The 27,821-nt window shown below is 36.2% G+C and overlaps 1 protein-coding gene across 1 annotated transcript; it reads left to right on the forward strand.

Annotated features, from left to right (window-relative positions):
* Positions 1 to 287: 287 nt before the first annotated feature.
* On the forward strand, positions 288 to 26,083 carry iPLA2-VIA (calcium-independent phospholipase A2 VIA). Its single transcript, XM_085959799.1, has 14 exons — positions 288 to 454; positions 610 to 805; positions 5,309 to 5,399; positions 6,177 to 6,344; positions 8,019 to 8,150; positions 10,296 to 10,485; positions 12,164 to 12,608; positions 14,207 to 14,380; positions 14,527 to 14,795; positions 14,877 to 15,005; positions 16,101 to 16,337; positions 18,855 to 18,970; positions 19,742 to 20,001; positions 25,235 to 26,083. Exons 1-13 carry the CDS (start codon positions 442 to 444, stop codon positions 19,985 to 19,987), a joined length of 2,406 nt encoding a protein of 801 aa, XP_085815925.1. The 5' UTR covers positions 288 to 441; the 3' UTR covers positions 19,988 to 20,001; positions 25,235 to 26,083.
* Positions 26,084 to 27,821: the final 1,738 nt, after the last annotated feature.

A 27,821-nucleotide genomic window follows, 5' to 3' on the forward strand; every position in this document is an offset into this window, starting at 1 on the left:
CAGCGAAGAAGTCTACATATTATAAATAACACAAAATTATGGGATTAACGGAAGACATTACGAGAATCGTAACTTTTCACTTTTGACAGCTCGACTTTTTTATTCCTTCGTTGATCAGTAGCAAAGTATTGACAAATCGGACGATTTATTGTCCTCGGACTTTTGGCTCGCCAATGGAGCGCTGGCATTAAATAAATACATAAGACATATTTTGAAATAATGATGTAAATAAATTTATTGTTTTTTTTTTATTAAAAAAACTTGGTGCCATATTGCCATATGATTTTATTGTCTGTGACTTTGAAATGTCAGGAAGTGACAGACGATGGTCGTATATATTTTTTAGTATGATTTCAAATTTATCCTGCTTTGAAAAGTTATCCTTTCAACATACAGCGATAGTATAATTTATATTCAAGGCTTTGACGCTTTCCCTGCAGGATGTTTAACGCATGTGAGTTACGAAAATGGCTTAATTTTATATGTGAAATCACTTCCTAAGAATGTGGGATTATTTTGACAGATGATTCACGTTTAACCTTTGAAATCTTACTACGCAAGATAACTCGCTCAAAAATGGATTTCAATGTGTTATTGTTTTCCTTTCAGTTCTTCGAGCGTTACCCGCGTTGCCAACGACAGTTATTTCCGTAAAGGAGGATAGTTACCATTCGCGTGCGCAACTAGCTCGCGGCAATGGAATCCTTCTGTACAGCCCCGAAGGTGTATCAGCAGGATTCTTCTCTGCCAATAAAAATACTTACGACGTGATTCTACCTACAGAGAGTGCCTACGAAACTTATAGGTAGGTAATAATGAATTATCTATGGTCAAATCCGAATTCCGATAGATCTTTGGACTGTTCAAAGTTTCTGAAAAACATGATCCAAATGAACTGTTCATTTCGAAAACCCCGTAACTGAGACAAAATGGCAAAATGCGTTTATTACGGATTATTGTTTATTGAGGGTAGACCTACCATTCTCTTCGAAAACAACTCAATTGTGAATATGCAACACGATTTTATATCAAGTCAGTTCGAAAACAACATAAATGCAGTAGTTGTGTTGTTTTCGCATGGATTATCCTTAGCTACAGTACATCGACTATATGCAAAATCTTTCACTTCCGAATATTCCTGTGCATGAATTTTTTGATTATCGCCAGCTATGGGTAAACTCTTTTTTTTTATACACAACCTTAAGTCAAATAAGGCAGGATTGTATTGCCATGGTCAAATGAAGTGTGCACATTTTTGATGGACTATAGATCGATTTGTACTCTCGCAAATTACAGAATTGTACATTTTTTCAGACTGTGGTTTTGAGATTTTTTCTTACTTTGACTGACACAAAAGATTTCAAAGTATTTTTCATGCTGTACCAATGCGGGGTCACTCATTTCTTCCCCGTGATAGGGATTTTCAAATAATCTTATATAAATAAATAGTTCAAATAATCTTAACAGAAAATGGCTTAGGGTTTAGTTTCATTCTTGGAAACATTACTTCAGTGGTATTCAAATTGTGATAGAGCCGAGCCGCAGGTTGTTCGAAAAAAAAGCCAGATTATCTTAATTCAATGTGCTGATACACAATAGTTTTCTGCAGGCGATATATTATAAGAATATTTTATTATCTATTATGGTTTGGCTTAGGCAGGGCTTAGTTGAATTTCAAAAATTAACCAACACCATTTGCGATTTGTATTCATAATGCTCATAAATAGTACACACAAAATTTTGTCAGTCATACGTCCTTGTTTTCATTGAACTAAGACTGCAATTTACAGATGGTGTTTGTTAGTTTTTAAAATTCAATTAAGCCCCTTGCCTAAACCAAACAATAATAGTTTTGTTATGCTATCGGCGATCCAACAAAAATAGTGCACACTTTTTCAGTCATACTTTTGTTTTTGTTGAATTAAGAATACATATTACAGGTGTTGGTTGGTTTTTTAATATCCCAAACTACGATTGATAAGAAATATTTTATAGATAAACAAATATTTTTTGACTATTATCGACTACGGCTTGCATTAGGCAGAGTTTAATTGAATTTTAAAAACTAACAAACACTATCTACACATATAATTAGTTCAAAGAAGAAAAAAAGTTTGACTGACAAAGTGTAATGTGCACAATTTTTGTCAGATCTCCACAGACTGCCTCTACCCTTCACCACTGCACGGTGGCAACCCAAAAACTTAATGCGATGATATTATTGTTTCTGGTTATCGAGCGACTTTCTTACAAGAATATAATATAGATGAAAATCTATCATTTTGAAAAACCTCAGAAATATGTCTATTATAAAATATTCTTGAAAAAAAAGTTGGACTCAAACTCACATCTTTCATATTCTGGATGAGTGCTCTAGTCTTGTGCTATCTATCCATCTCTGACGCATACAAATAAAAAATCTAACATTCTAAAATTTTGTGTGTATTCAGTTCAGTAGAACCTCTATATAACAGACAAAATTTATAGTCAAATGTGAAAATTGTTAAAAACATCCCATTAAGTAATGTTGTATATACACCCGATCCTCTTTTTACACGGGGGATACGTACCAAAGACTACCTTGCAAAACAAAACTGTGTAAAAAAAGATAAGGTGCCCATACAAAAATGGTAGATAGGTTCCATTACTTAAAATCAACTCAAAATACGAAATTCTTGAACTCGAAAATAAATCGAATTTATTTATTAAATATACATTAAAATACATAGGTAGTTTTCGATTTACATTAAATATAGCAAAGGGAAATATATTCATTCACTGTCGCTTCTTCACAATAAATGTGCCCGTTTACTGCTGTTTTTCGCCGGCGAAAAATCACTATCTGGTAATATTTAATGATGCTGACGCCTAAGCACGCGGCATCTCTCGTATCGAACCGAAAGAGACTGACTAGTGGCGCCATGTATGTACGTATGTTTGCACATATGTATGTCTGGGCGGCATCCGGTGACAACATATGTATGCACCAGTGGCGTGCGATCCATTTCATCGCATTTTTTTGATAAATATGTACATACATACGTATTTTTATTCTTTTTAGTTTTTTTAAACCGTGTTAAAGCAAAAAAATCGGCTTAAATAAAAAATAATCAGTACTTTTTTAAAACCATGTTATTTCGAAACCGTGCAAAAAAAAGCCATGCAAAAGAGGATCAGGTGTAAACAATGTTCTGCGCATTATAATCATGTCATACTACTCGCACTCAAATTCGAGTCATAATGCCGTCCTGGTCGTAGACTGAATGTAGCACTGACGTTTACAACGCTGGCCGGTAATTCACATTGTTTTCAATTAATCAATCAATCAATCATGTCAATTTGTTCACTCAAATTGAATATATCGTCGCCGTAGATGTCAAGGGAGTCAAGCCACAAATTTGGCGAAAATGAGTAAAGTATACAAAAGCATTTTAAAATCATCAAAGATGCAGTGGTCAATGGATTTAAGCCACAAAACTCTTTTGACTACATTTTTTGTACATTTCAATATTCAGTGGTCAAGAGATATAACACACATAACTTCTAATGGTACGTTTACATATCGTCATATTTATGTATGACACCATATTCACTTAAGTGTAAACAGTAAGTATATTTGTATCTGCCACTTATTTTGCGTGTGTCGACTCTCACCTACCACTTATTCAATCTACTTATATACGCAAATGTAAACACCGCGTATTCGACAAGTTCGAACTTGGAGCGATATATCACCGAAGTTGGACCACCGTCTACTTTTATGTCAAGTACCTGACACAATATTCGTAGTTTGACCTAGTGAATTGCATATGTATATTTCTAAAACAACGGACAATCAATAATCATAGGTACATAACATACGTTAATAAATGTACTGTAGCGATCTGTCAAAAATCATAGACAATGAGAAATAAATCGGATGTGCCGTGTTCTATGGATTTTGTTCGAAAATAAAATATCGCTTGTTCTCGGCACATACGATTAATTCTGATGCACTCTGTGAAGAAAAAATGCGCTTCAAATGGTATTACCTAATTCATTTTGGCCCACACCTGCACTCGTATTAGGTACGATAATATTATATTGAATATGCAATGACGATCAAGTGCTAGATATTGCAATGTTACTGTTAATCGTTCTTCTACGCATTTCTGAATTGTGTGTCTTGTTTTTTGGCAAAAGGTCCAATCTTGCAAAATAAAGTTCACAAATTGAGTTGGATCTTCGATTTTAAACTCTGACATTAAACGGAAGGCACCTAGTTCTTCTCGTCGCTGAATCCATTCCCGCACCCATCTAGACCATTTTTTCCTCCTTTTTGTTGCCAAAAGACTTAAAATAATAACACTCGCTGCTTTCTTTTTTAACATTCCCATATTGACAACTGACATAACGTTTTTGAGAAGTATACAAAATAAGTGTCCGAATAAATTACAATATCATATGTAAACACCGCATATATTTAATCCAATGTTGCCATTGAATAAAGTGTCGAGACTTTATTTCAACGAGAAGTATACCAGAATTTTATGTCAGATCCATGCAGGTGTAAACAGTAAATGAAATTTTATGTCCGACACATAAAATAAGTATAACGGTATAAGTGTCAGATGTAAACGTACCATAAGATACTATTTTTTTTAGTTATTTGTACAAAATAATAAAAAGATAATACCACAAACTATATTCTATGTTGAAAGTTTCACCGTTATATCTTTAAAAACAAAAAAGTTCAATAAAAAAATGTTACTTTTTTTGTCACACAAAATCGAGTGCCTGTTTCTCAGCATTATGATTTTGTGGACTGGCTCCCTTGACATCTTCGGCGACGATGTTATACATTTTTTTACACATATCACATCATGACTGAAGGTGAAATAGCAAATGAAGTTATGATCCTAGAAAATGGCGATGGAAGTGAAGATAGAACATAAACAAAGTTATCAGTAATAAGATCGCATCTTGACAAACTAATAACGTTTATTGACTATTTGTCAGATATCAAAATTCAACATGCATTTTCGTCATTTTAGACAGTTGATAACAGTCTTCAAAGGTGCAAACAAAACTTGATTCTTTTTTCAAAGCAGGATTACCGAAAGCAAGCGCGTCGACATTGAACATTAACGTCACTCCACAACTGGTGTGGATGATGGGATATATCAACCAATGGCGAATAAACAGGAATTTATTTGTGTTTTTATATAACTGACTTTCGGGTTTAATGAACACCCCCTCAACCATATTACTCCGTTATATCGAGGTTCTACTGTATTGTTAATTATTATATTGGTATTAAAATTTATAGTTTGTTTCGATCAAATGATGAAACTGAGGCGGTCGAGATGTTCAGCGCCTTCAATAATGTCATCCCTCAGTTCCTGGCGGTCTCCAAAAGGGTATGTCTTTGATTTTCACTAATTTATATTAATTTTTGATTTTAAAAAATCCTAATAAGATAAGCAGATGAAATGGCAATGGGCTGGCATGTTGCTCAGAGAGTGGACAACCACTGGACAATTGCCATCATATGGTGGAACCCAAGGGGCACTAAACGACCAGACTTGTTGGATGCATGGCCTCCATAAGGTGGGCTGACAGGGCTCTAGCCTGGGGGCCCGGCGTGGCGGATCGACCACCCAAGTGAGATAAACACACATCACAGAATTGCACTAATAGTAAAGAATGTCGCTTGCGGCGCTATTTCACTTCAAGCAAACTAACATTTCAAAATATGTAGGTACTTGTGCGATGCAATTTTCGATTATTATTTCTTGATATTTGACAACTCCACAATTCAAGTGGGTGTATTAAAAATACAAAAAATCGCTATAAAATACCCTAAATTTTACCTTGAACACTATTTGTATTACACAACTGTAGATAGTCACACTGACTTTAACTATAGCGATAGGTAGGGGGCCCGCCATAGATTCTAGCCTAGGGGCCCACTTCAAGATGTGGGGGCCATGGTTGGATGTGACTGCATTAATAGACACCACCACACTGGATCTTCAAAATTTGAGAATTACCACTCAAGATAGGCATTAAGAAATGTCCACACAGTATAATGAACAGTTCAAACTGTGGAATCGCCAAGTATTTTAATACAAAACTCTCTCCATAGTTATGATCCAAACTCCTCATTAATTTAATTACTAATATTTTGTTAACAGTGTAGCACGGCAATTCTTCAAGAGGCTTGCGATATCATTAGACTGCACCGTTCCTGGTCTATCGCCCATTTGTTGGCGTTCCAAGGGAAGTACAAATTCTTCGAGGAGCCAGAAGTGCAGAAGTACATAGATGAAGTGGAAAGTGATAAAGGCATGACACCCATTATGGTAAGGAATTTACTGCAAGAACTTTTATCATATGTATGCGGCCCTAGTAGTCCAATGCGTAAGGCGCCGACCTTTCGTCTGGGGGTCCTGAGTTTGATTCTCGATGAGGTCATGTGATTTTCGCAAAGCCTGGGTGTTTGTGATCATTTCTTTTCTGTTACTAAATACCAGTGGCGAAGGGTGGCCATTAAGATAAATGGTACACACTAAACTTTGTCAGACATACGTATTTGTTTTCATTTACGACTACAATTTTTGCAGATAGTGTTGGTTAGTTTTTTAAATTCAATTAAACCCTGCGTAGACCAACCGATAATATATAGTATTCAAAAGATATTCGTCTCTATAATATATCTAAAATTTTACTAATAAATCATACATAATTATTCAACGAAATCAAGTAAGTATGAATGAAAAAGTGTGCACGATTTTTGTCGGATCGCCCATAGCATACCAAAATTCATATGGTTTCATTTAGGCAGGGTTTAGTGGATTTTTAAAAACTAACCAAGATTATCTGCAATTTTTGTCTTAGTTCAATGAAAACAAATACGTATGACTGACAAAGTTCACAAGCTGCTAAACTTTTTTGGTCCATGCATGCAGTCTTGCATCATGCACGATAATACGTGTTTACACGCGAGAATACGTACTGCTATTAAACTTGATATTTGACACAATATGCCAAGATGGCGACCAAAATTTATATTTTCCCATGGTTAACATCTGAATTGCCTGATTTTCAGTTTAGATGTGTATTTTTATGGTGATGAACACAATTTCCAAGTTTATCTATTGCTATTAGAAGAGGTGTTCCAATTAATGGCGAGCACCTCAGTCACCTGCGCTTTGCAGATGATATTGTTATACTCTCACAAGACCCGAAAGACCTCCAGGTAGAATGCAAGAACTCGCGGATGTCAGTCAAACGGTCGGTCTAAAGATAAATGTCTCAAAGACAAAAGTGATGAGGAACTGTTTTTCGGACCCTGCGATTATCTGTATTTCTGGCACCCAACTCGAGCAAGTCTGCAGCTACGTCTATCTCGGACAGCAGGTGTCCATAGACGGAAGCATGCACGATGAAATTGCTCGAAGAACAAAGCTGGGATGGAGTGCTTTCGGACGTCTGAATATTATCTTCAAGAGTGACTTACCATTATGTCTTAAGCGTAGGGTGTTCAACCAATGTGTGCTACCCGTGCTCACGTATGGCTGCGAGACGTGGACCCTCAACACGAGAGATGTCCAAAGGCTAAGAGTCACACAGCAAGGCATGGAGAGGTGCATGTTGGGCATCACGCGAAAGGACCGTAAGAGGAACGAATGGGTTAGGAAGCAGACAAGAGTACGCAATGTAATAGACGTTGCCAAACAGCTGAAATGGAGATGGGCGGGGCACATTGCTCGCCGAAAGGACGGCCGCTGGACAAATGCCGTCATCCAGTGGTACCCAAGGGGTATGAAACGGCCACAGGGTCGCCCTAAAAGCCGCTGGATTGACGAACTGGTAAAGTTCGGCGAAAATACGTGGCAGCGAACGACACAGGACCGAGAGAGTTGGAGAAAGCTTGGGGAGGCCTTCATCCAGCAGTGGATTGACCCCGGCTGATGATGATTATGATTAGAAGTCTATAAAGTATTTATTCACAATTTGTATGTTCTTTTTTACAGATAGCCATCGAAACTGGGAATTTACCAACGGTTCAAGCCTTGCTATCGTTGCAGTGCTCAGTGGACAAGTTGTCACACAGCCACTGCTCGGTTATCCACTATGCAGCCATCACCACAAAAGATATATTAAATGTTAGTAAAACCATTCCCCATCTATGACAGTACTCTCTCAGTAATCCGCCACCCCAATAACCAGACAAGTGTCCAATTAGTGAAAGCGGCGGATTAAAGTGCACACATACAAAATATGGTAAAAATTAAAACAGGTATTTCATAAAAATAGTTTCTTTGAGAAATCTGTACTAGCAAATTACGGTTTTAATTATAATCAAAACAAGTATTTACTAAATTATACACAAATCACTTGACACAACCAGTTGTTCAGTGAGGCAGATATTCTTGAATGGCTTAGGATTCCTGGCTTTTCCTATGACCAAAAGCTGCAGTTTGTGTGTCCCGGTTGCATTGGAGCACGGCATAATTATTGTGATGCGGTCCTTGGGCAATTTACTCCCTGGTACATTACTTTCTTCACGATGAAGATACATTTTTACGAAGGAGAAGTTTCCAAAATAAACCCGTCTCGTCTGCGTTGTATACTTGTACGCGGCTGACTAATGAATTTGACAGTCAAATACCGGCGAATTAAAGAGCTTGATTTTGTGCTTTCAACTAGTAAAAATAACGGCGGATTATAGTAGTTGTCGGATAATCGAGCGGCGGATTACTGAGAGTGTACTGTATATAAATAAATTGGAAAGTAGTAGTCATAGTCTGTAATCTGTATAATGGTGATGTATCAATTATTAAGGTGACGCATCAGTGAAACGCCAAATAATTTTCAACTGTACGCACGACGAAATTTTGTACTCGCTTCGCATTCATTGAGAGAACGTCGAGTCAGACATACGTCACTTTGCTGCGTGATGGCGACAGGCCAATTAATTCTAAAATCGTGTAAAGATGACTAAAAACGTTACCCATTTACTTTAAAAAGAAAACATGTCAATGAATATATTATTATTGTTACTAATAGAATAATAAACAGAACATAAAATGGACGTATGTTGGATTTATATGAGAAATAATATTTCGTTTGACAGGCGTCTTTTGCACCCGCGACCCGCAATCCGCACATCGCCTAGCAACGATCTTTTTAGACCGTGCCTCAACTAATGCATGGCCTTAATGCTAATCGTACATATTTATTAGTCATTAAACTGGTAGATAAGGCTCCCCAATACGGAAGATTGCCAAACACCGAACATACTGTAATGATTTATTTAAAAGACTTATGATTCTGCCATTTTACCCACCGCCTAGCTCTGCGGTTTTACATCAGATCCTCAAATTGCGATTCGACGCGATCCTTTTTGGATATTCCAGATTCCGTTAGGGATCCAGAACCCAAGACGATACGTCGTGGTAGTGTACTTTACCAATACTTCTCCAAGGTATAGCTGTATATTAAGGGCGCCATCCAGCTCTAGTTACATTATACATTATGGAATAAACAGTAGGGAAAGAATTCAAATTAATGAATTGGAATTTAAATCAAACACTATATACATAATTTTGAAAACAGTTGTGAGAAAATATATTATAACCAATAGAAAAACCCACCCAAAAGACACCCAGCAGGAATCGAACCTGCATCTCGGGTTAACGCTATATATTCAAATACTTGATAAGTTATTATACAAGAAACGTAACAAAACGTAGTTACTTACATCTACCCACAATTTGGGTGCGTTAAATTTAATCAAACTAAGATAGAATCTACCTTGAACATAAAATACGAAGCGAAATATCTTGACAAACTTAAATCTACTTAACAATTAAAACATAATACCAAATCATCATTCCGGCGGCTATCCTCGAGACATCTTGGAATGAAAACTGGATTCTTTCCGAAATGTCGGAATTGAAGACGGTTGGAAGTTGAGAGAGCGTTCGATTCCTCGATCAACTGAATTTCTTAAGATGGCCGCACGCACCGTGATTGGTTAATTGCGCGCGCCTTAATTGGCTCTACTGGAGCAATCATTATTGCCAACATACTAGTGTGTCAGTCTAGGAAACACAATAAACTTTTGTGTTGCTGTTCAATGACAATATTAAAACTCTTTAATCGTGCGTCTCTAAATGTCACATTGTGACAATACATAGCTGATATGTTACAACTAAGTAATAATTCCACTGCACTCTACATAATTTCATTACAAGAAATTTCAGACTTGATTAGATAATATTATAAAATATTTTTCTTGATTGTAGTGTTTGCTCAAGAAACCAGAAGCTTGTCGATGGGTCAACAGTTTCAATGCCGACGGTCACACTCCGCTCCACCTATCGTGTCTGGCAGATAAGCCTGACTGCGTCACTGCACTTATTATAGCTGGGGCGAATGCCAATATTTGTACGCTGCGAGATTCACAAGGATCAGAATGCCGGCAGAGCTCCAACGGTGAGATTTTGTGTACGGTATTTAAAAGTTAGGGCATAGAAAGAATTATGGTAAAGTAGACAGAGGATTTGTCTCTGAACCGTACAGCTTGAAATCCCGTGTCTGATAACAAATCACATGCTGTTTTTTATTTGATCGCCGAATGCAAAAGCAATTTCTTAACAATATGCAACTGATCTGTTATTTCAAAGTATTAACACAAACATAGGCCCCTTAAAACCAACCCACCCCACGTCATATTCCATCTTAATTGAGTATATCAAGAGGCCCTATGTTTGATGTGAAGCGTCAGCAGTTTTTTACGTCTGGGAATGTCTCAGGAGCAGATACCCAAGACTATTGTCACCAAGCAATTCAAGTGTGCTTTGACTGATGTTACTGTCACTCATTCTAACAAAAAGTGTCCACAGCACGGTGAACTAACATAAGATGAATGACTAATTAATAAATGTGTCGTTGAGTTTCAAAACCCGCTATAACATTTTTTTGAAATAATTAAGATATATGTATCGTTGGATTCGTTATTAAAATCTCTACATGAAAATTTTATTGCCTCTTTCAAAAGCCGCTACGATTAACTGTCATTTATGAAACAAAATCAATGTGTCTATCAAATCCCGCTATAACACTACTGAAACATTCAAAAACCTTTTTAGTTCAAAAAGTTTTTGTTGATTTTCTCAACATAATGAAAAAGTGTTATAGCGGGTTTTGAAACTCAGCGACACAAAAAACAAAGCTTCACGTCCGCTGTAAGACAGTGGTAATTTTTTAGATGAAGTAAAGTTGGTCGCCACCAAGGTGAGCGGCCCGAGTCACCCAACAGCTGGTTGGACCGAATTTTGCATCTCTTTCCTTTTCGTACACATTTTCGGATATTCCCAGAAGATATGGTTTGCATCCTGTAGTTCTCCGTCACATTGACATGTTAGTCGGGTGACAAGTCCAAGTTCATAGAGCTTGACAGCGAATCCACCGTGTCTAGTCAAAGAATGTCTAGCATAATGGTCAGGAGTCAAAGCGGTTATCCAATTGCCATCGCACATTAGGAACAAACAAATGTTATGTGTGCCTACTAAAGAATTTGAACTATAAATAGGAAAAGTTTTATAATATGTTATTTTAAACTTCAGTACAGTTGCCATTCCGATTTTCTATTTCAAGCAATGGTGACCATCTTTTATGTTTGCCAAAGTGTAGTATTATTGTACTGCTCATTTACTCATTGTGACGCCCTGCAAATTGGCAAATAAATGTCAAAACAGTATTGTGAAGTTCTCTGCAAATATACCTGCAACATGAAGTCACTTGTAGCTAACTTAATCAGTGGACCAGATGTCTTTTTTGCTTCAATTTCATTTTGACTCCATCTCTATAGAATAAGGTTTATTAAACATCTTTGGTGATTGGCCTTGATGTAGGCATCCCACTTTCGCTCCCAGGTTTAAGTATTTACAATAGGTATTAAGCTTGATTCCTTGACAGCATAAATATCTGTATATTCGCCGCAGAATCTTCCTCTCAAAGTTGTCAATCAGTCTAGCTGCATTTGCCATGCTTCCAATTATGTTATCACATTATTTAGATTTGAAAATCCTAGACTTTATTCTCGAAAGCTGGGTGGCATTTTATTTTGTAACATCGTTACCAGCCTAAATCTATTCTAATTTATTGTCAGATACTCCACTATTTGTGGGTGATATCCTCCAAGGAAGCGAGCAGAAGTTCAGCCGAGACGATATGAAATATGGCGGAACCCCCCTGCACTGGTGCATGTCCACTGAAGTAATCGAAACCCTCGTTAAAGCGAGTTGCAACATCAACGCAATCAACCTCGTAGGGCAGACCGCCTTACATGTGATGGTGCTCAGGAATCGGCTGGATTGCGTCGTGACCCTCCTATCCAGCGGTGCGAACGCGTCCATCGGCGACAGTGACGGCAACACTCCCCTGCATTTGGCAATAAAGAGTAATTTTCTCAATTTACTGAAGGCTCTCATTGTCTTTGGTGCCGATGCGAACTATATAAATAAGCAAAAAGAGTCTCCGAGGCATTTACTACACGATCTGAAGTCAGGAGCGGATAGGATGACGTATATACTGCACGTTGCTGGAGCTAAAAGGTTTGTAAAAAATTATGTACCTATACCAGCGATGAAGACTATACTAGGTGATTATTGAAAGCCGACATTCTTAAGAAATAATTACAAGATAAAAAGAACTTTTTATATACCACGTTTTTAAATTTTCTGTTGAATCATATAAACTTGACAATTCTATGTATTAATAAATACTTTTTTTGTACTTGATAGAAATACTGAATAAATATAGAATACTGAAATATCATTTTGACACTTCATATTGATTTCCATAGTAACGCACGTATATATTAATAATTTAGTTGCTAGGACCCACTTAGCAACCAATAATAGTGTTTTACTTTTTACGATTTTTTTTCCGAAATAACTTTCCATACAAAACAGAATTAACTGAAAATTTGTTTGCTAGGACCCCCTTAGCAACCAAATAATAGTGAGTAGTAAATATTACTTTTAACGATTTTCTTCCGAAACATACAAAACAGAAATAACTTAAAATGAATTCAATTCTGCTTAAAGATGACCAAAAGTATTAAAAGAATGCATTGTCGTTGTGTTCTGATATATTCTGAAAGTTTCAAATGTCTAGCTAGTCGGGAAGTTAGTTAAAAATCTTGGAAAATAGACTTTAACTACTTTAAGACATTTCAAAAGTAAAAAATACCAACAGAGTCTCTGAGTAATTTAAATTGAATTTAAAATTTACCTTCACATACTAAGATATCCGAATCTATAGAATCTTTTGGTAGCACACACACAAACAAAGGGACACTATTTGTCCTTGAGATTTTTGTTTCGTCAGGTTCGCTGTATGAAAGAGTTATGCTTCTAACGACTACGCCTTTGCGTGTATTATGACTATGTTATTTTGCGTGCGGTGGACTCTGTTCTTGCTGTCTATTGGATAAGAAGCTCAACTAATGAGGCTATAGATATTTTAACGCTAGTTCGATTCACACCTTTTTCAGTAAAATATCTATTTTAGTGCTTGTCAAGGCCTCAACAAAAACGAACCCTAAGTGCGAATGAGAAAGCATTCGGCACGCTTATATTCTTCGAAATATACATTAGAGTAATGGGTATAATTAAATATTTTTTGTACACGTCGCCGGTAAATATTGGTTTGAACGACTCCATTCATTCAAAAACTGCAAGCATGTATTGCTGAAATTTATTGTTTTTGTGTTAAATATAATGTTAGTGTTAGTTAGTTTAATAATAATAATAATTTTGTATTAAATATGAAATTAAATTAATGTTCATATTGAATCTAATAAAATTGGAGACCATAATATACTATATGGTTATCTCTTTCCGATAGAAAGCTCATGGGGAACCGTTCAATTATCCAGGTTTATCTCCATTAAGTCTGGATAATCGAGGTTCAACTGTAGTTCTAAACAATCTGCATTCAATGCACTACTCAAAATGATTTTGGTGGCTGTATAAATGTCAGGTGATAACAAATTTTAAACTGCTCTTCCTTTATCGCAGACATTACACACGGCGTTGAAGTAGGAAATGACATAATTTCCGAACGTCAATCACCAATTGACACCTATCAGTTTAAACCTAAAAAAACTGTCGAATGTAATTATAAAGAAAAAATATTTTTTCTGCAGATGTTTATCAAGCATGGGTGGCTGCACTGTAATGTGTTGCCACAACGGAGACTTTGACGGCACGCCTGACATGTGCGCCCCAAAATCTCAAGCCTCCAGTATTCTCGAACAGATGCTCACCGTTGCCGGGATGGAAAGAGCCTCTATTGAAAAACGACCTATGGAAGGTGGAAGGTAGCTGGATATTCAATTCTTGATTTCATATTGAAATACACAACCTTATAATCCTTAGTTTTAATAAAACAATATTGTGTATTGATTAATTTAATACCTACAATTTTACTCTCATAAAAGAATAATAAATGCCTTCCATTTTTAAGGTTACTCTGCCTAGATGGCGGAGGAATCCGAGGTCTGATCCTGATTCAGATCCTATTGGAGCTACAAGCATATACCTGCACGCCGATCATCCAGTGCTTTGACTGGATAGCTGGCACCAGTACCGGAGGAATCCTGGCACTCGCCCTGGCCTCCGGAAAGTCACTGAAAGAATGCCAGATGCTGTACTTCAAGTTAAAGGATAAGGCTTTCATTGGAGACAGGCCATACTCCAGTGAAGCGCTGGAAGGAATACTCAAGGATTGTGTTGGTTAGTGTACAATTTTCTGCGTTAAAATCAGTGGTGTCCTTGTAAAACTATATATGTAAATAAATTTTTTATCTCATTCAGGTGGTGATACCATGATGTCAGGATTGAAGAATCCCAAGCTGATGATAACGGGTGTGCTGGCATCTCAGAAACCTCTAAGACTCTGCATCTTCAGAAATTATCCATCGCCCACAGAAATCATCAACAGTTGTAAGTTTTATTTATTAGAGGACTTTTCAGTATTTACATTATTTTCTATAAGGAATAGCGTTATTCGCCAAACCCATTGGGTCACTGTACTGAATCAAACACACATTAAAAAAATGGCATGCATTATTTGACAGTCATGGGTTCGAACCCATGTTTGCATGATGGTCAAACATGAAGAATTTGGGGAATTTTTGGGAGCTACGTCAGAACAATTCATAGACTTTGTATGACTAATTAAATTATGTCTGGGACGATTGTAGTCAGTCAAAACCAAATGCCGCCTATTCGACACTCGTATTCTGACGGGGCTGCTTTACGGTAGCGAATCATGGCACCTTTGCAACCATTCGATGTTTTAGTGCAAAGATATTGTATGTCCGGTTTTTGTCGAAATTGAGTTAACATACACAAGATGTTCATCTGCATCATATCTTTATGCTATAAAAATATTATACGTCCAAATAGGATATTTGAGAAGATACTGTATCATTCAAATACACAATATACGTATTTCTCATGCATCTCAAATTTTAAACATAGATTTTCACAAAACATACTAAACTGCACATACAATATCTTTGCACTAAACTTATAATGAGCTTCAAGAACAGATGTTTGCGACGGAAACTGGGTGTGCGGTGGTGGTGTGACTTTAGGAGTAATGCACCAAGCAGCCTCTCATAACGCTGAGAGTGAAGAGGTGACATTGGACCTTGCTCGCCTGGTCTTCAAGCCAACCAGATTCCGGCGTTCTGGAAGGCCGCTAAATATTATCTATGGAGTGTATACAGTGAGGCTATGGGATGCTGGTATGATGTGGAATGGTGCAAGAACTCTGGCAACCGACGCACTGTGTGGTGTCTATATGCTCCAACTAAGGTGCGGACATGGCCGAAGAAGAAGAGTTGAGGCAAACTGAAAAGATATTTTTTTTTTTCTAACGGTATCTCATTCACAACTCAATACAAACAATTTTTGCGTTGTTTCTGTCGGATTAAACCACAGTATATGCGCTTATGTCATGATGTCAAAAATAATAAAAATATTTTTCTATTAAATTACGTTTTGATGCATAGTTATATTGTTTATATCCAGTTGAAACAAGAAGTGGACCACAGATGACTGACGAGTTGATTTGGGAGGTAGCCCGTAGTACTTCTGCTGCCCCATCCTACTTCAAATCGCATCGAAATTACGTTGATGGGGGCCTCATCGCGAACAACCCCACTCTAGATGCCCTCACGGAGATCCTGGAACATGGTCTGGCGATGCGAGCATCTGGCAAGCCTGAGAAAGCCGTACAGGCATCCGTAGTCGTCAGCTGCGGAACTGGTAAGTCCTATGACTCCTTCTAGAGCTTATCTACAGCGACACATGTGGACAAAAATAACAAGGTAGAATGTAACTTGGAAACTGGCCGCTAGAGGCAACGTGTAATTACAAATAAATTATTTGTGACATAATTTCCGCTGTCAGATACTAAGTGTGCCTTTCATTGCAACTTAACCTATTATTATATATATTTACCTGATCCGCAATCGCCTTTTGATTTATTCATACAGTATAATTGTGCAGTGTCCCACTTGAAATCAGTCCGTCGTAGGCCTCCGGGCACAGCACACGCACATTACACAGTCAAGCACCAAAATCTCCAAATTCACATTATATATAATGCAATATAATGTGAATTTGGAGAGAGCTATTAAAAATGAATAAAAGAGAAAAACACATTGGTAGTACTTATTAGAGAATGAGTGCTGCGTCCTGAGGGCTACGGTGAACTGAGTTCAGGCGGGGGACACTGCAATTGTATAATTTAATGTGAATAAATAAGTTTCCAAAATGGTCACGGAAATAACATTTTATCTTTCGTCCCATATTTCCTACTGGCACACACCCCTCAACCAAACAACATCATGTCCGGTGGATCAACTCATATCATGAGGAAATTTCATTGGAACATGTTCCTGAGTACCTGAATTCTCCTCGACGTTTTGGGCTTTGGAGAGGATTATCTCTTGAGAATGGCCTCTGCAATGAGTTCAAAATGTCTAGGAATGAAGGAGGTGGTGGAATACTTCAATAAAAGATATTCTTGCAATTTGGATGATTTTTGGATTATGATTTGGACAATCACTGCTGAACACTTTAACTATATCTAATGGTCAAGTACTCCAAACGCGCTAGTCGCGGTGTTAGCACTAAATGAGTTAATTGAAACGGTTTTGAAACAAAGTTATTTTTGTTAACTCCACTTTAATTCAGTCATTTACATTGACAGCTGTTTCGGGGTCTAAACCCATTTTCGGATTAATTATTATTAATTGTGGAAATAATACCTTAACATTTTCCTTTGCAGTGGCAAAAAAATGATAATGGGATTAGGTACCAGTAGTGAAGGGTGGAGGTAGGGTGTAAGATCCGACATAAATAGTGCATGCTAAACTTTGTCGGTCAAACTTATTTGTTTTTATTGAACCACGACTACAATGTGTAGATAGTGTTTCCAAGCCAAGCCATAGTAGATAGCAGTGGCGGCCGTTGTCTTCAGAATAGCATTTTCTGGTAGTGCGCAATGGTTTACCTTCTATAAAGATAAGATAGTTTAGTGTAAAATAGCTGAAACGTCTAACTTCTTCAGAAGGTAAATTAAATATGTCTTGGTTTATTTATTCAATTTCTCAAAAAAGTTTTAGATTAGAAAAACACTGATGTTAACTGTTAACGTTCATTGAGTCATGCCGTTGCCGATGTAGCGCAGTACGGGGTGATGTCATTGTTGTTCTGGCGATTTCGGCAGAATTTGCTAACTGACAATGTTCGTTTAAAGGCTCAAAATGTGCTCCAGGATGGGAGCATCAGTCTGATAACATTTTAAAATATGAAGAAAAATGACATTACACACTTTTTCCCGTAGCGGTGTGACAGCACATGACCGGACATAACGTGATGATGTATTTGGCGCATTACTCGTGCGTGTGATGTCTCATCCGTGTTTTTATTTGAAATCAAAGCTATGTAATTGGCAAATATAAGCAGAATGACTAGACTACACACGTGATTTTTGTTGATATTGCAATGAATAGGTACTGTTAAAGAATAATGGAGTTAATAGTAAAATCAATCGGAAGGTATTCCTTACTGCAAGTATAATGAAAGCTGCTAACTCGTGTCTCTGTGAGTCAAACTTTGAGTTATGGCACTTTTGACGGATAAAATTATTATAATCAAGCATTGAGGTCCGCAGCTAAAATGCCGTATCTTTCTATTTTATATAGTATTTGATGACTTCGAAATATGGAATTTTTGCGATATGTACTATGAATGATAGACTCTTAAACGTAGTTCATAATTCAAAACACATAGCGGCTTAGTTGCGGGGGTGCGATTATATCGTCGGTGTTTTGTAAAAAGGGCGAATTAACCAAAATGCTACCTCACAGGAGGAGGATTTTTAACTTTTGACATTTATTTGTTTTTTACCTGTAGATGATTATAAATATCTAACAAGTTTATAATAAAGCTTAAAAAGAATACTGTCATTATAATAGGTATTATTATATAATATTTTAAAAGGCCTAATATGTCACATTTGCTTTTTATATCGTAATTTTTATTAATTTAATTTTAGTCGATTATCGTTTTTAAGTACTTTCCTGTGGAGATAAAAATTCGCCGTTTTTACACAACAAAGCTAGTGGGGTACATATTGTATTTTCATTAAAATCTAGATTTCGCCAAAATGGTTGATTCGCCCTTTTTACAAAACACCGACAATATGGGCTTTCCGTTCGGTACAGCCTGAATCTTTTGAAAAAATTACCTAAAATAATATGTTTCCATTTTTAGGTTTGGTTCCAATTTCCGAAATGGAGTCTATGGATCTCTCGTGGTCAAAAACCATCTGGGAGACCATCAAAATGGCTTCAAGGCTTGTCAAGCTCGGAACTCTCCTCATCGATTTGGTATGAAATCATTTTATGTTTTGATTAAATAAAATAATGAATTGGTATTTTATATGTACCTACTGTCAATGGGTATTTAATTTAGTTAGCTTATTTACTATTCAGCCGATACTTTGATAACTAGTGACTTAATAATGAAACGTTTCGTAATCAAATATCTCGATAAGTTAATCGACCATGAGGAGTTTTATTGAAAGAAGCAACGCCATGTTTAGAACACCGGAAGAAGATGAACTTCCACTATGTTCGTACCAATAATATAGTCAATAAGCTGTGCGAGTTTCATCAATATTGGTCCAATAGTTTTCGAATTAAAACGGAAGAAAAAAGATCAAAAAGACAGACCGGTAGACGACTTTTATGTACAGAGGGCCCTCATTATCCGAGTCCCCACAGTTACGAATTCGCAGGAAAGGGAACACTATAAAAATACGAGCATAATAACTCATAGTCGTCAACTGTCACTTTCAATCTTTCAATCACACACTCCTACGCTATTTCTGTCATGCTCACGCGTATTTTTCTTTTCTAAACGTGTCCCAATTAAACCCATTTACTAAGTAATTTTGGTGCTCGTTTTAAGCAGATTCGATTTAAGAGGTATTTTTTCGGTCCCAATTACCCTCGGATAACGAGGACCCCCCATACTTTGACCTTCATATTGTTTATTATTATGGTTTCATAATTAAATATTTAAATAATTTTATTATGTATATAATATATTATTATCATAATATGTACTGATAAAAAACAATTGTCTTTTTGTCACAGGCCACGTGCACAGATGGAAGAGTTGTCGACAGAGCGAGGGCATGGTGCTCCACCGCGGGCATTCCCTATTACCGCTTCAATCCTCCGATGTCCGTTGACGTCCCGATGGATGAGAAATCCAACGATATCATCGTCACCATTCTGTGGGAGACAAAAGCGTACATGTACCAGAACAGATCGATGCTCAAGGAAGTCTCGGATCTGCTACTCCGTCATAGATCTGATAGTCTACAACAGATATTATAATTATAAAGATAAAGGTAGCTAAGTTTAACCAAATAGTAGAAGAAAATTTCTCACAAAGCTTATTAACGATTGCATAATAACGAAATTTAGATAATAGTTGTTGATTATGGCGAATAGTGGCGAAGAATACTTCTTAATTAGAGAAAAAACCAAAACAATAATAATAAATTGTGCACCAGGATGGCAATTTTTGAACAAAGCAAAAATATGAGAACTTGCTTGCTTAAAAACGCGAAATAGCTTCAAAAATAAGCATAGTGCTTCGAACGGTGTCCAATAATGCAATGAAAATATTGGGCGGACATTTAAACCCGTTTTACACGAGACACCTGTGTGGCGCCACCGACGTGGCGAGATTCCGCATTTACGTATAAATGAATGCGACACTCAGGTGTCCCCGTATGAACGCGCCCATTCATTTATGTGTAGATGTGGCCACTCGCCACACCGGTGGTGCCACACAGATGTCCCATGTGAAACGGGTCTTATGGTTGCGTAAGAGTATGTTTATATTTTTGTCTATGCTAACATTACAATGATATCTCAAGTTAAAATGTAAACACGAAAATAACCTAAAATATAGTAATGACATTGTCATATATTATTAGTAACCGTTATAGTATGTAGCATTAATAAAACCACTTATTCGTAGTACGTAGCCAATTTATCCTTAAAGAGGCTACTTACGTCAATTATTTACCTAATATTGATATTACAATGGTAAATACGAGAATGGAAACCAAACTGTCGATGTATTTTACAAACCTAATATTAATTAAATATGTATGTATCTATATTACAAAATCATAATAAATACTTATTTGAAAATTTAAATACAAAATAGCACTTCCAGCGATAATATGTAAAGACAAAAAACAATAAATAACAGAGCTTTTAGATGTTTCGTTTCAACATTTAATCTGTTCATTATCTGTCAAAATTAAAATGGACGGCCGTCAGCAGAAACTAGTGACACCAACGCCGAAGCATGTGAAACTCAAAAGCATCCGCCACTTTTAGATGCGGTTGTAAAAATCGAAGCATTAATAAAATTTCTAATACAAAATTGAAGCAAGTTGCTTGAATAGCTTAGATACTGCTTCGTTCAAAAATTGCTCCTCAGTACACATAGAGTTGGGTATTTCCCGAGAAAATCTCAATTTCGAGATTCAGGAATTCCCGAAATGGTGAAATTTTGAATTCTCAAGATTCGGGATTTACAGAAAAGAATTCTCGAGATATCGGGAAATTGAAAAAAAAACCTGTAAAAATCCTAAAATCAGTGTAAAAACAGACAATAAAGACAAACAAAATAGATGTAGGAAAACAAAAATAATTCAGTCTGACAATCGCGCGACAAAATTCCCTGATGTTGCAAAAATTGCGCTCATTTTGAGTCGACGTTGGCTTCATTGTGTTAAATGCCCCGATCAGTCTTTGAACGTTTTGTGTTTTCTGTCCACTTCTTCCATATAGCAAATCGTTTTTTTTTTCAATTAATATTTGAGATGCGGGATTCGGGATGGAAAATCTCGAAAATTTCTCGAAAATTCCCGTCGGGAAATTCCCGAAACCCAACTCTACATACACAGTAAAGGGTGACGAAATTGTATTGGTAAACAGCGTTCGTTCAGTGGTCAGTTTCTTATTTCTGAATTTGGTAATACGGCGTTAGCTGTTTTTATATATTTCTGAATAAAGATTCCCAGATAATAAGGGAGGAAGTAGTCTGATAAGAAATAAACTAACAAACACTATCAACACATTGTAGTCTTAGTTCAATGAAAACAAATTTTTGACTGAGTTTAGTGTCAAGTTTAGTGTGCACAATTTATGTCATATCTTAATAGCCCATCTCCACCCTTCGCCACTGATCCGTGGTAATTGTATTAATTGTTTCGTAGATTCTTGTAATTAAATTATGTTCTACAAATAAACATAAGTATTAAATAAACGTTTAGTATCGACTCTTCACGACTGAGAGTACCCTAGACATTAAAAATCTGCGAAAAAATGCAGTACTTTGGGCCCATATCGCATAAAGTATGTACACTAGAGCTCGAGTTGCGTCGTTAATGCATTCAAGCGACGCATCTAGTATCGACTCTATTCGAAATTGCATTTTGTATGCATTGAAGTAATAATGAAAAATACGTTCTTTACTGATTGGACTGGAATTAGATTATGTAATTCATACTTCTTAAAAAACAAAAAACACAGTTTTTTACTTTAGATAATATCGTCTCTGTTCTGGCAGAACACACTAACTGGAGAATACTAGTTTTGAGTAATTTGACTTTGAAGTTGTTAAAATGTTTGAAATGGTCTATTATTTGAGTTTATTAAGTAATCGTAAAAGGGATGACATTAAAATAAAGACTGTTTATTTATTAAGAAGGTTTCCAGACGGTAAAGTTTGAAATAAGGAAAATTTTGGTATAACTAACTCAATATGTCATTTTTTCGAATTAGTGTCTTCTGCCAGAACAGTGACGATATTATGAATGAATATTTTTTTAAATAATATATAAGTAGTACATAAAGTTGATTTTCCAGTCACGCTGACGGTCGATGCTGATCGGTGAATATGTATGATCACAATGTAGCGTTTCCTAATAAAACTGATTGCTCAGCACTGGTGAGCGTCGGCGCCGACCATACGCGACTGTACGCGCCTTCTCTGCCAATGAGCATTGCAATGTCACGCTGAGCGTACGTTACGATGAGTACAGTCAAAATGAGCCATTGTCATTTTTTTCCATAAGTATCCGCATGAGAATAGAACGAGTCTGGGCTGACAGTCAGGGCCGAGCAGCTACGCATCGTCGTCAGCGCCGACGGTTAGTGTGACTGGAAAATCAGCCTAATATACATATTTACATAAATGGAATATAATTTAATTTAAGATAAACCATTGAAAAACGACGCAAATTAAGTAGAAAATATTTTAGCAACGCAATTCGAAAACGACAACTCGAGGCTTTAGTGTATGTGTATTTACGTGTCTATTGAATAAAAATATTTTACCACCATTAAGTGTACATCTAGATATAGATTCTTTCAATTTATGTACTCTAGTTTTATTACCAGTGTACCAAACAATATATTAATAATAATGATGTTTATGCGGTCGGTTTCGGTATGTTTATGGGCTCTTTGTTTAAGACTGGTGACAGTACCCTTTTTATACTTCTGGGCCACATTCAACTTTTAGTATTAATAACAGGACCGCAAGTATTAGAGAAAGTAGGGAGTGTAAAAAATATCAATTTTTATTATTTCAAACTATAAAAATACAGAAATATTTAAAATATAAGATATTAAACAAACATGGTTATAAGAATAAAACGAATGAAAACATTTTATTGAGAGTCCATCTATCTCTATCTACGTTAAAGGTATCTAATGGGTTTGAAGAAACATTCTCTTAAAGTTAATACTATGTTATTACTTAGCTAGAATGGTAGTACCTTTTTATGTTATAATTATATAATATGTCAAAGCCATGTCATTTTAAACATGACAGCATCCAAAAATACTTTCAGTTTAATTGTTTTTAATGATGGTAATAATTGGATTATATTATGTATTACTAGATATCAATGTTTGATAGTTTATTTATCGAATGTAGGATGATACCCCGTTTACACGTGCATGGATTTATTGTTGACAGTATGTATTATCGCGGCCATAAGAAGAAAATGCATGTATAAACATGTATTCTCAAAAGATTGCACACATGAATCGAAAAAGTTCGGAAGCTTCTGAATTTTCACGCGACTGTTGGATTTGTTCGATATCTGCACCTGTGCAGTAGAATGATAGTGGCGAACCTGCCAGTAAAAAAACGAACTACATCGCGTGAGACTCATTTTGAGGTTAACTGATTTTCACTAATAATGAATAACATCGCGTCTCGCTTAATCTTAAAGAATGAGATTGGCGAGACAGTCAGCACTTTTATGTGTAAACAGTTATTATCGCGATAGTTTAAAATACACATTATTACTGCTAGTAAATCCATGCACGTGTACAGGCGCTATAATTGAGGTGGTGGAATTGATTGAATACAAGTACATTGGTGAGCAACAAAAGTTAATTATGTGATTATAAATTTTACATAACCGTATTTAACGTTCTGTAAATGAGCTCTCATTATCCAATGATTCATTATTCCTATTCCATGAATAAATATTAATATTTATTTGTGTTTGAAGGAGGACAAGTCATGACACAACAACATTTTATACACCATCTCCATGGGATATAGTTTAATGTTAATGTTTAATGAAAAAAAGGGTACTTGTATCTTTTTATACAAAGCAGTTTCATGGCTAAATCTTGTTTCATTCATAAATAGATTGTGTTGTTATGTAAAAACTACTTCCAACTCATTTTGCAATTATATATCACTTGTACTTGTTTAATTTTCAACATCTCAATTAAACCGTATGTCACACAGCGGCGGCTTGTTATCATAAAACGATGTGGGGCCAGTATAACACAAAAAAAAACTTATGGCAATTATTTAAATTACTAATAATGCACTATGTTTCTTGAATTGTAATTCTAATAAAATGGGTTCCTTAATCGAATTTTAGTTATGATCGTAGATGGACAAATAATTGCTAGTTATAAGTGCAAATAAATATAATAGCTTAATGCAGGCTTGTCACTACTAGACCCGCCAGTTTATTACGCCTTGAGGAGATAGAAAAAACTCCATATTTCACTGCTGACAGCAATGTACGTGCCGGATGCGGCGAAATCGTCACAAGTACTTTATCTATATCGACCTTAGAAAGGAAAAAGGGCATAATCCACACAAATTAAATTTTACAGGAGGCACAATAACATTATTTTTTGTTATGGTTTTCATTCAAAGTTAAAATACCTTGATATGCATGATAATTAATAATTTGGTTTTTATATTCTTAATCTGATATTAATTATTGAGTTAATTAAAAAAAACAAACAAAAATGATGGTTGAGTCGTTTTTCCCACTTCCTTCTTTTTTTAAAAATTGACAGCTAGATTTATATACTAAATCGGCGTTTGCAGCATACATCCTTTGGACATAACGTGTATTTAGTCATGTACACCATTATTATCTAATAAAACCTATTTTGAAAAAACTGAGGATTACGTCCCTTTTCCTTTTTACAGTTGATCTGTATTTTTAGAAAATAATGAAATTTACAAGATGGGAATATTATTTAATTCCAATTATTTTCGATTGGTTACAGAAATACCAGTGGGGCCTGGCTTCTGCGGTCCATAAAGTCGAGCCGTTCCTGATGTGATAATGATATTGGATAACATGAAATTAATAAAACGCTTTATAATATTATTTATTAGTTAGAATATTATAGATTGAAACCATTTATAATATCGTCATTTCAAAGATAAGTCAGCTCGCATTTCTAAACTCGCCTCATCTGCTGCACAACCATAAATCAAACTTTCTAGGAATGTCGCAGCAATGTTTCATATGAAGATCGTGTACATCGGCGCCTAGCGACAGTCGCGCGGAACCTCTCAAAATGTGGATATTTATGGGGTGCGGCGACCGGCGAGCTCCGATGTCTAAACAGGAATGATCAATTTGTAGCGTGTGCATATGCGTTACCGCAACACTGGCGGCTTCAATTCGCAGCCCGAGACGCATGCGATTTGTTGCTAGCAACACTAGATGTTTTTTTCAAACTAAAATGTTGCAAACCTCCAATGTGCGGAGCTCCATTTGGCAATGTGTGTTTTGTGAATAACGATGACGTCACATCGACGTATTCGATATGTTGCTGACGAAACGAGTTTAGATGTGCTAGCCGGCCAAAACTCACCAAGTAACATTGTGAAAAAACTGCTATGAATGCAGTATCTACCTACCTCGGTTTTACAATTTTTACATGGTGATATTAAAAAGTACATTAATAAATAACAACGAAAACAAATAAGTATGAATGAAAAGGTGTGCACAATTTTGTTGTATCGCCCAAAATATACCAAAATTATTATGGTTTGGCTTAGGCAGGGCTTAATTGATTTTTAAAAAATAATCATCACCATCTGTAAATTGTAGACTTGGTTCAATGAAAACAAAAAACGTATGATGACAAAGTTTATTGTGGACTATTTATGTCGGATCTTAACAGCCTACCTCCACTCTTCGCCACTGGTACATTTTAAGTTCTGTCACTCGCCAATGTTCTCCAGTTTCCAGGATTTTCCATCTTTCTCCGGTCTTCCTCCGTACAGTCAATCTGACCCTTGCAAGTCAGGACTTTATGTCACTTCTGCTGGAGTACCCACTTGAATCTTTCGTGTCCTGTCGTTTGGCTGTAGCATTCTTTGTAACCTACAAAATCTACCAATAGTTACCTATTCAACTAGGCTGCCCAGCTAACGATTCATCTAGATTTCTAGAATCTACGATTTTCTAGAACAATAATATCTTGGCTGCGATTTTATAGCGCTGTATTCAGTGTTACGGATATGAGCCGGGGTCGGGGACATATTTACATATTATAGACCTAAAAGCTAGTGTCTTTTACTAAAAATTGAGTGTCGTGTATTACAAATTATAAATATGGAAATTATTGTGATGATGTCCACGCACTTGTTATGAAACCATTGACTGGAAAAACAGTTGATTGAGATTTATTTGTGTAGTATTTTTAGTATAAAATTATATCCATATATGGCGTGAAAACATCAATTCTAAAGGCAGCTATTTGTAAGGTTAGTTTTCTGTGATAAATCAGCGCATCTATTCTATACACAAGACTGCTTTCGGCCGCTACGGCAGCTGTCTAGGGTAGGTTTGGATCGAAATATTAACACTTATTGTAACAATTTCAATAAGTTAGCCGTCTAAACAGTAGAAACTGTCTATCTCGCTCTAAAATTTACCACATCCAAAAGAGGTGCTATTAAAACACAGCACCTATTGTAACAATTATAACTAACTTATTGTAATTGTTACAATAAGTGCTAATACTTTGATACAAACCTACTCTAGATAGCTGCCGTAGCGGCTGAAAGCAGTCTTGTGTATATAATAGATGCGCAGGAAAATTTTAGTTTGTTGAGAATTTACAAACATTTTACTAAAATTTAAAAACATCCGAAAACATAATATAATCTTATTTACCACAGACTGCTAAATGTACAAATAGCTGCTCTGAGGATTGATGTTTTTAGACTTATTAAAATATATTCACGCCATACATGGATATGTTCGTAAATATTTTTGTGACATTCCCCGTTGTGAGTAAATTAGCAAAAACATTTAATTTATTCAATAGCCATTAATTTCTGCAAATCTGTTGTTCTTTAGTGTTGCCTAATTTTACTTATTTATTACAATCATTACAATAATAATAATTGAGACCCTCTTCATAAAAGTAGCGTTATCCTAAAATCTCGGTGTTGAGATAAGTGCGTTTAAACACGATATGCCGTTTCAAAAAATATGTGATACATACTTTATAAATCATCTATTGTTGATATTATATAATACAGTTGACTCCCGATTATCCGGAATAATGGTGGGGAGAAGCGGCACGGAGTCGGCTTGAAGAACAGGCAAGCCAGGTTGAGGTTCTCTTCTGGCATCCGCAGCACGTGGCCGAGCCAGGTCCAGTAATGAGAGGCTGCTTGGTGCGTTCCCTTAGCTCCTCGTTGCTCCTAAAGTCATACCACCGCACACCCAGTATCCGTCGCAAACATCTGTTTTCGAAGCTCTGTATATGGTTGTTCTGAGCCTTCGTAAGGTGCCATGATTCGCTACTGTAAAGCAGCACCGTCAGAATGCAAGCGTCGAATAGGCGG

This window comes from Rhyacophila brunnea, unplaced genomic scaffold (assembly GCF_057557595.1).
Source record: "Rhyacophila brunnea isolate RB1 unplaced genomic scaffold, BYU_Rbru_1.0 scaffold_9, whole genome shotgun sequence".
NCBI lineage: Eukaryota > Metazoa > Arthropoda > Insecta > Trichoptera > Rhyacophilidae > Rhyacophila > Rhyacophila brunnea.

Excerpts from the sequence above, each read along its gene's own strand:
- iPLA2-VIA (XM_085959799.1), top strand. Across the intron at positions 806-5,308 it reads AGTGCCTACGAAACTTATAG|TTTGTTTCGATCAAATGATG; the intron begins GTAGGTAATAAT and ends TAAAATTTATAG. Across the intron at positions 18,971-19,741 it reads GAACTCTCCTCATCGATTTG|GCCACGTGCACAGATGGAAG; the intron begins GTATGAAATCAT and ends TTTTTGTCACAG.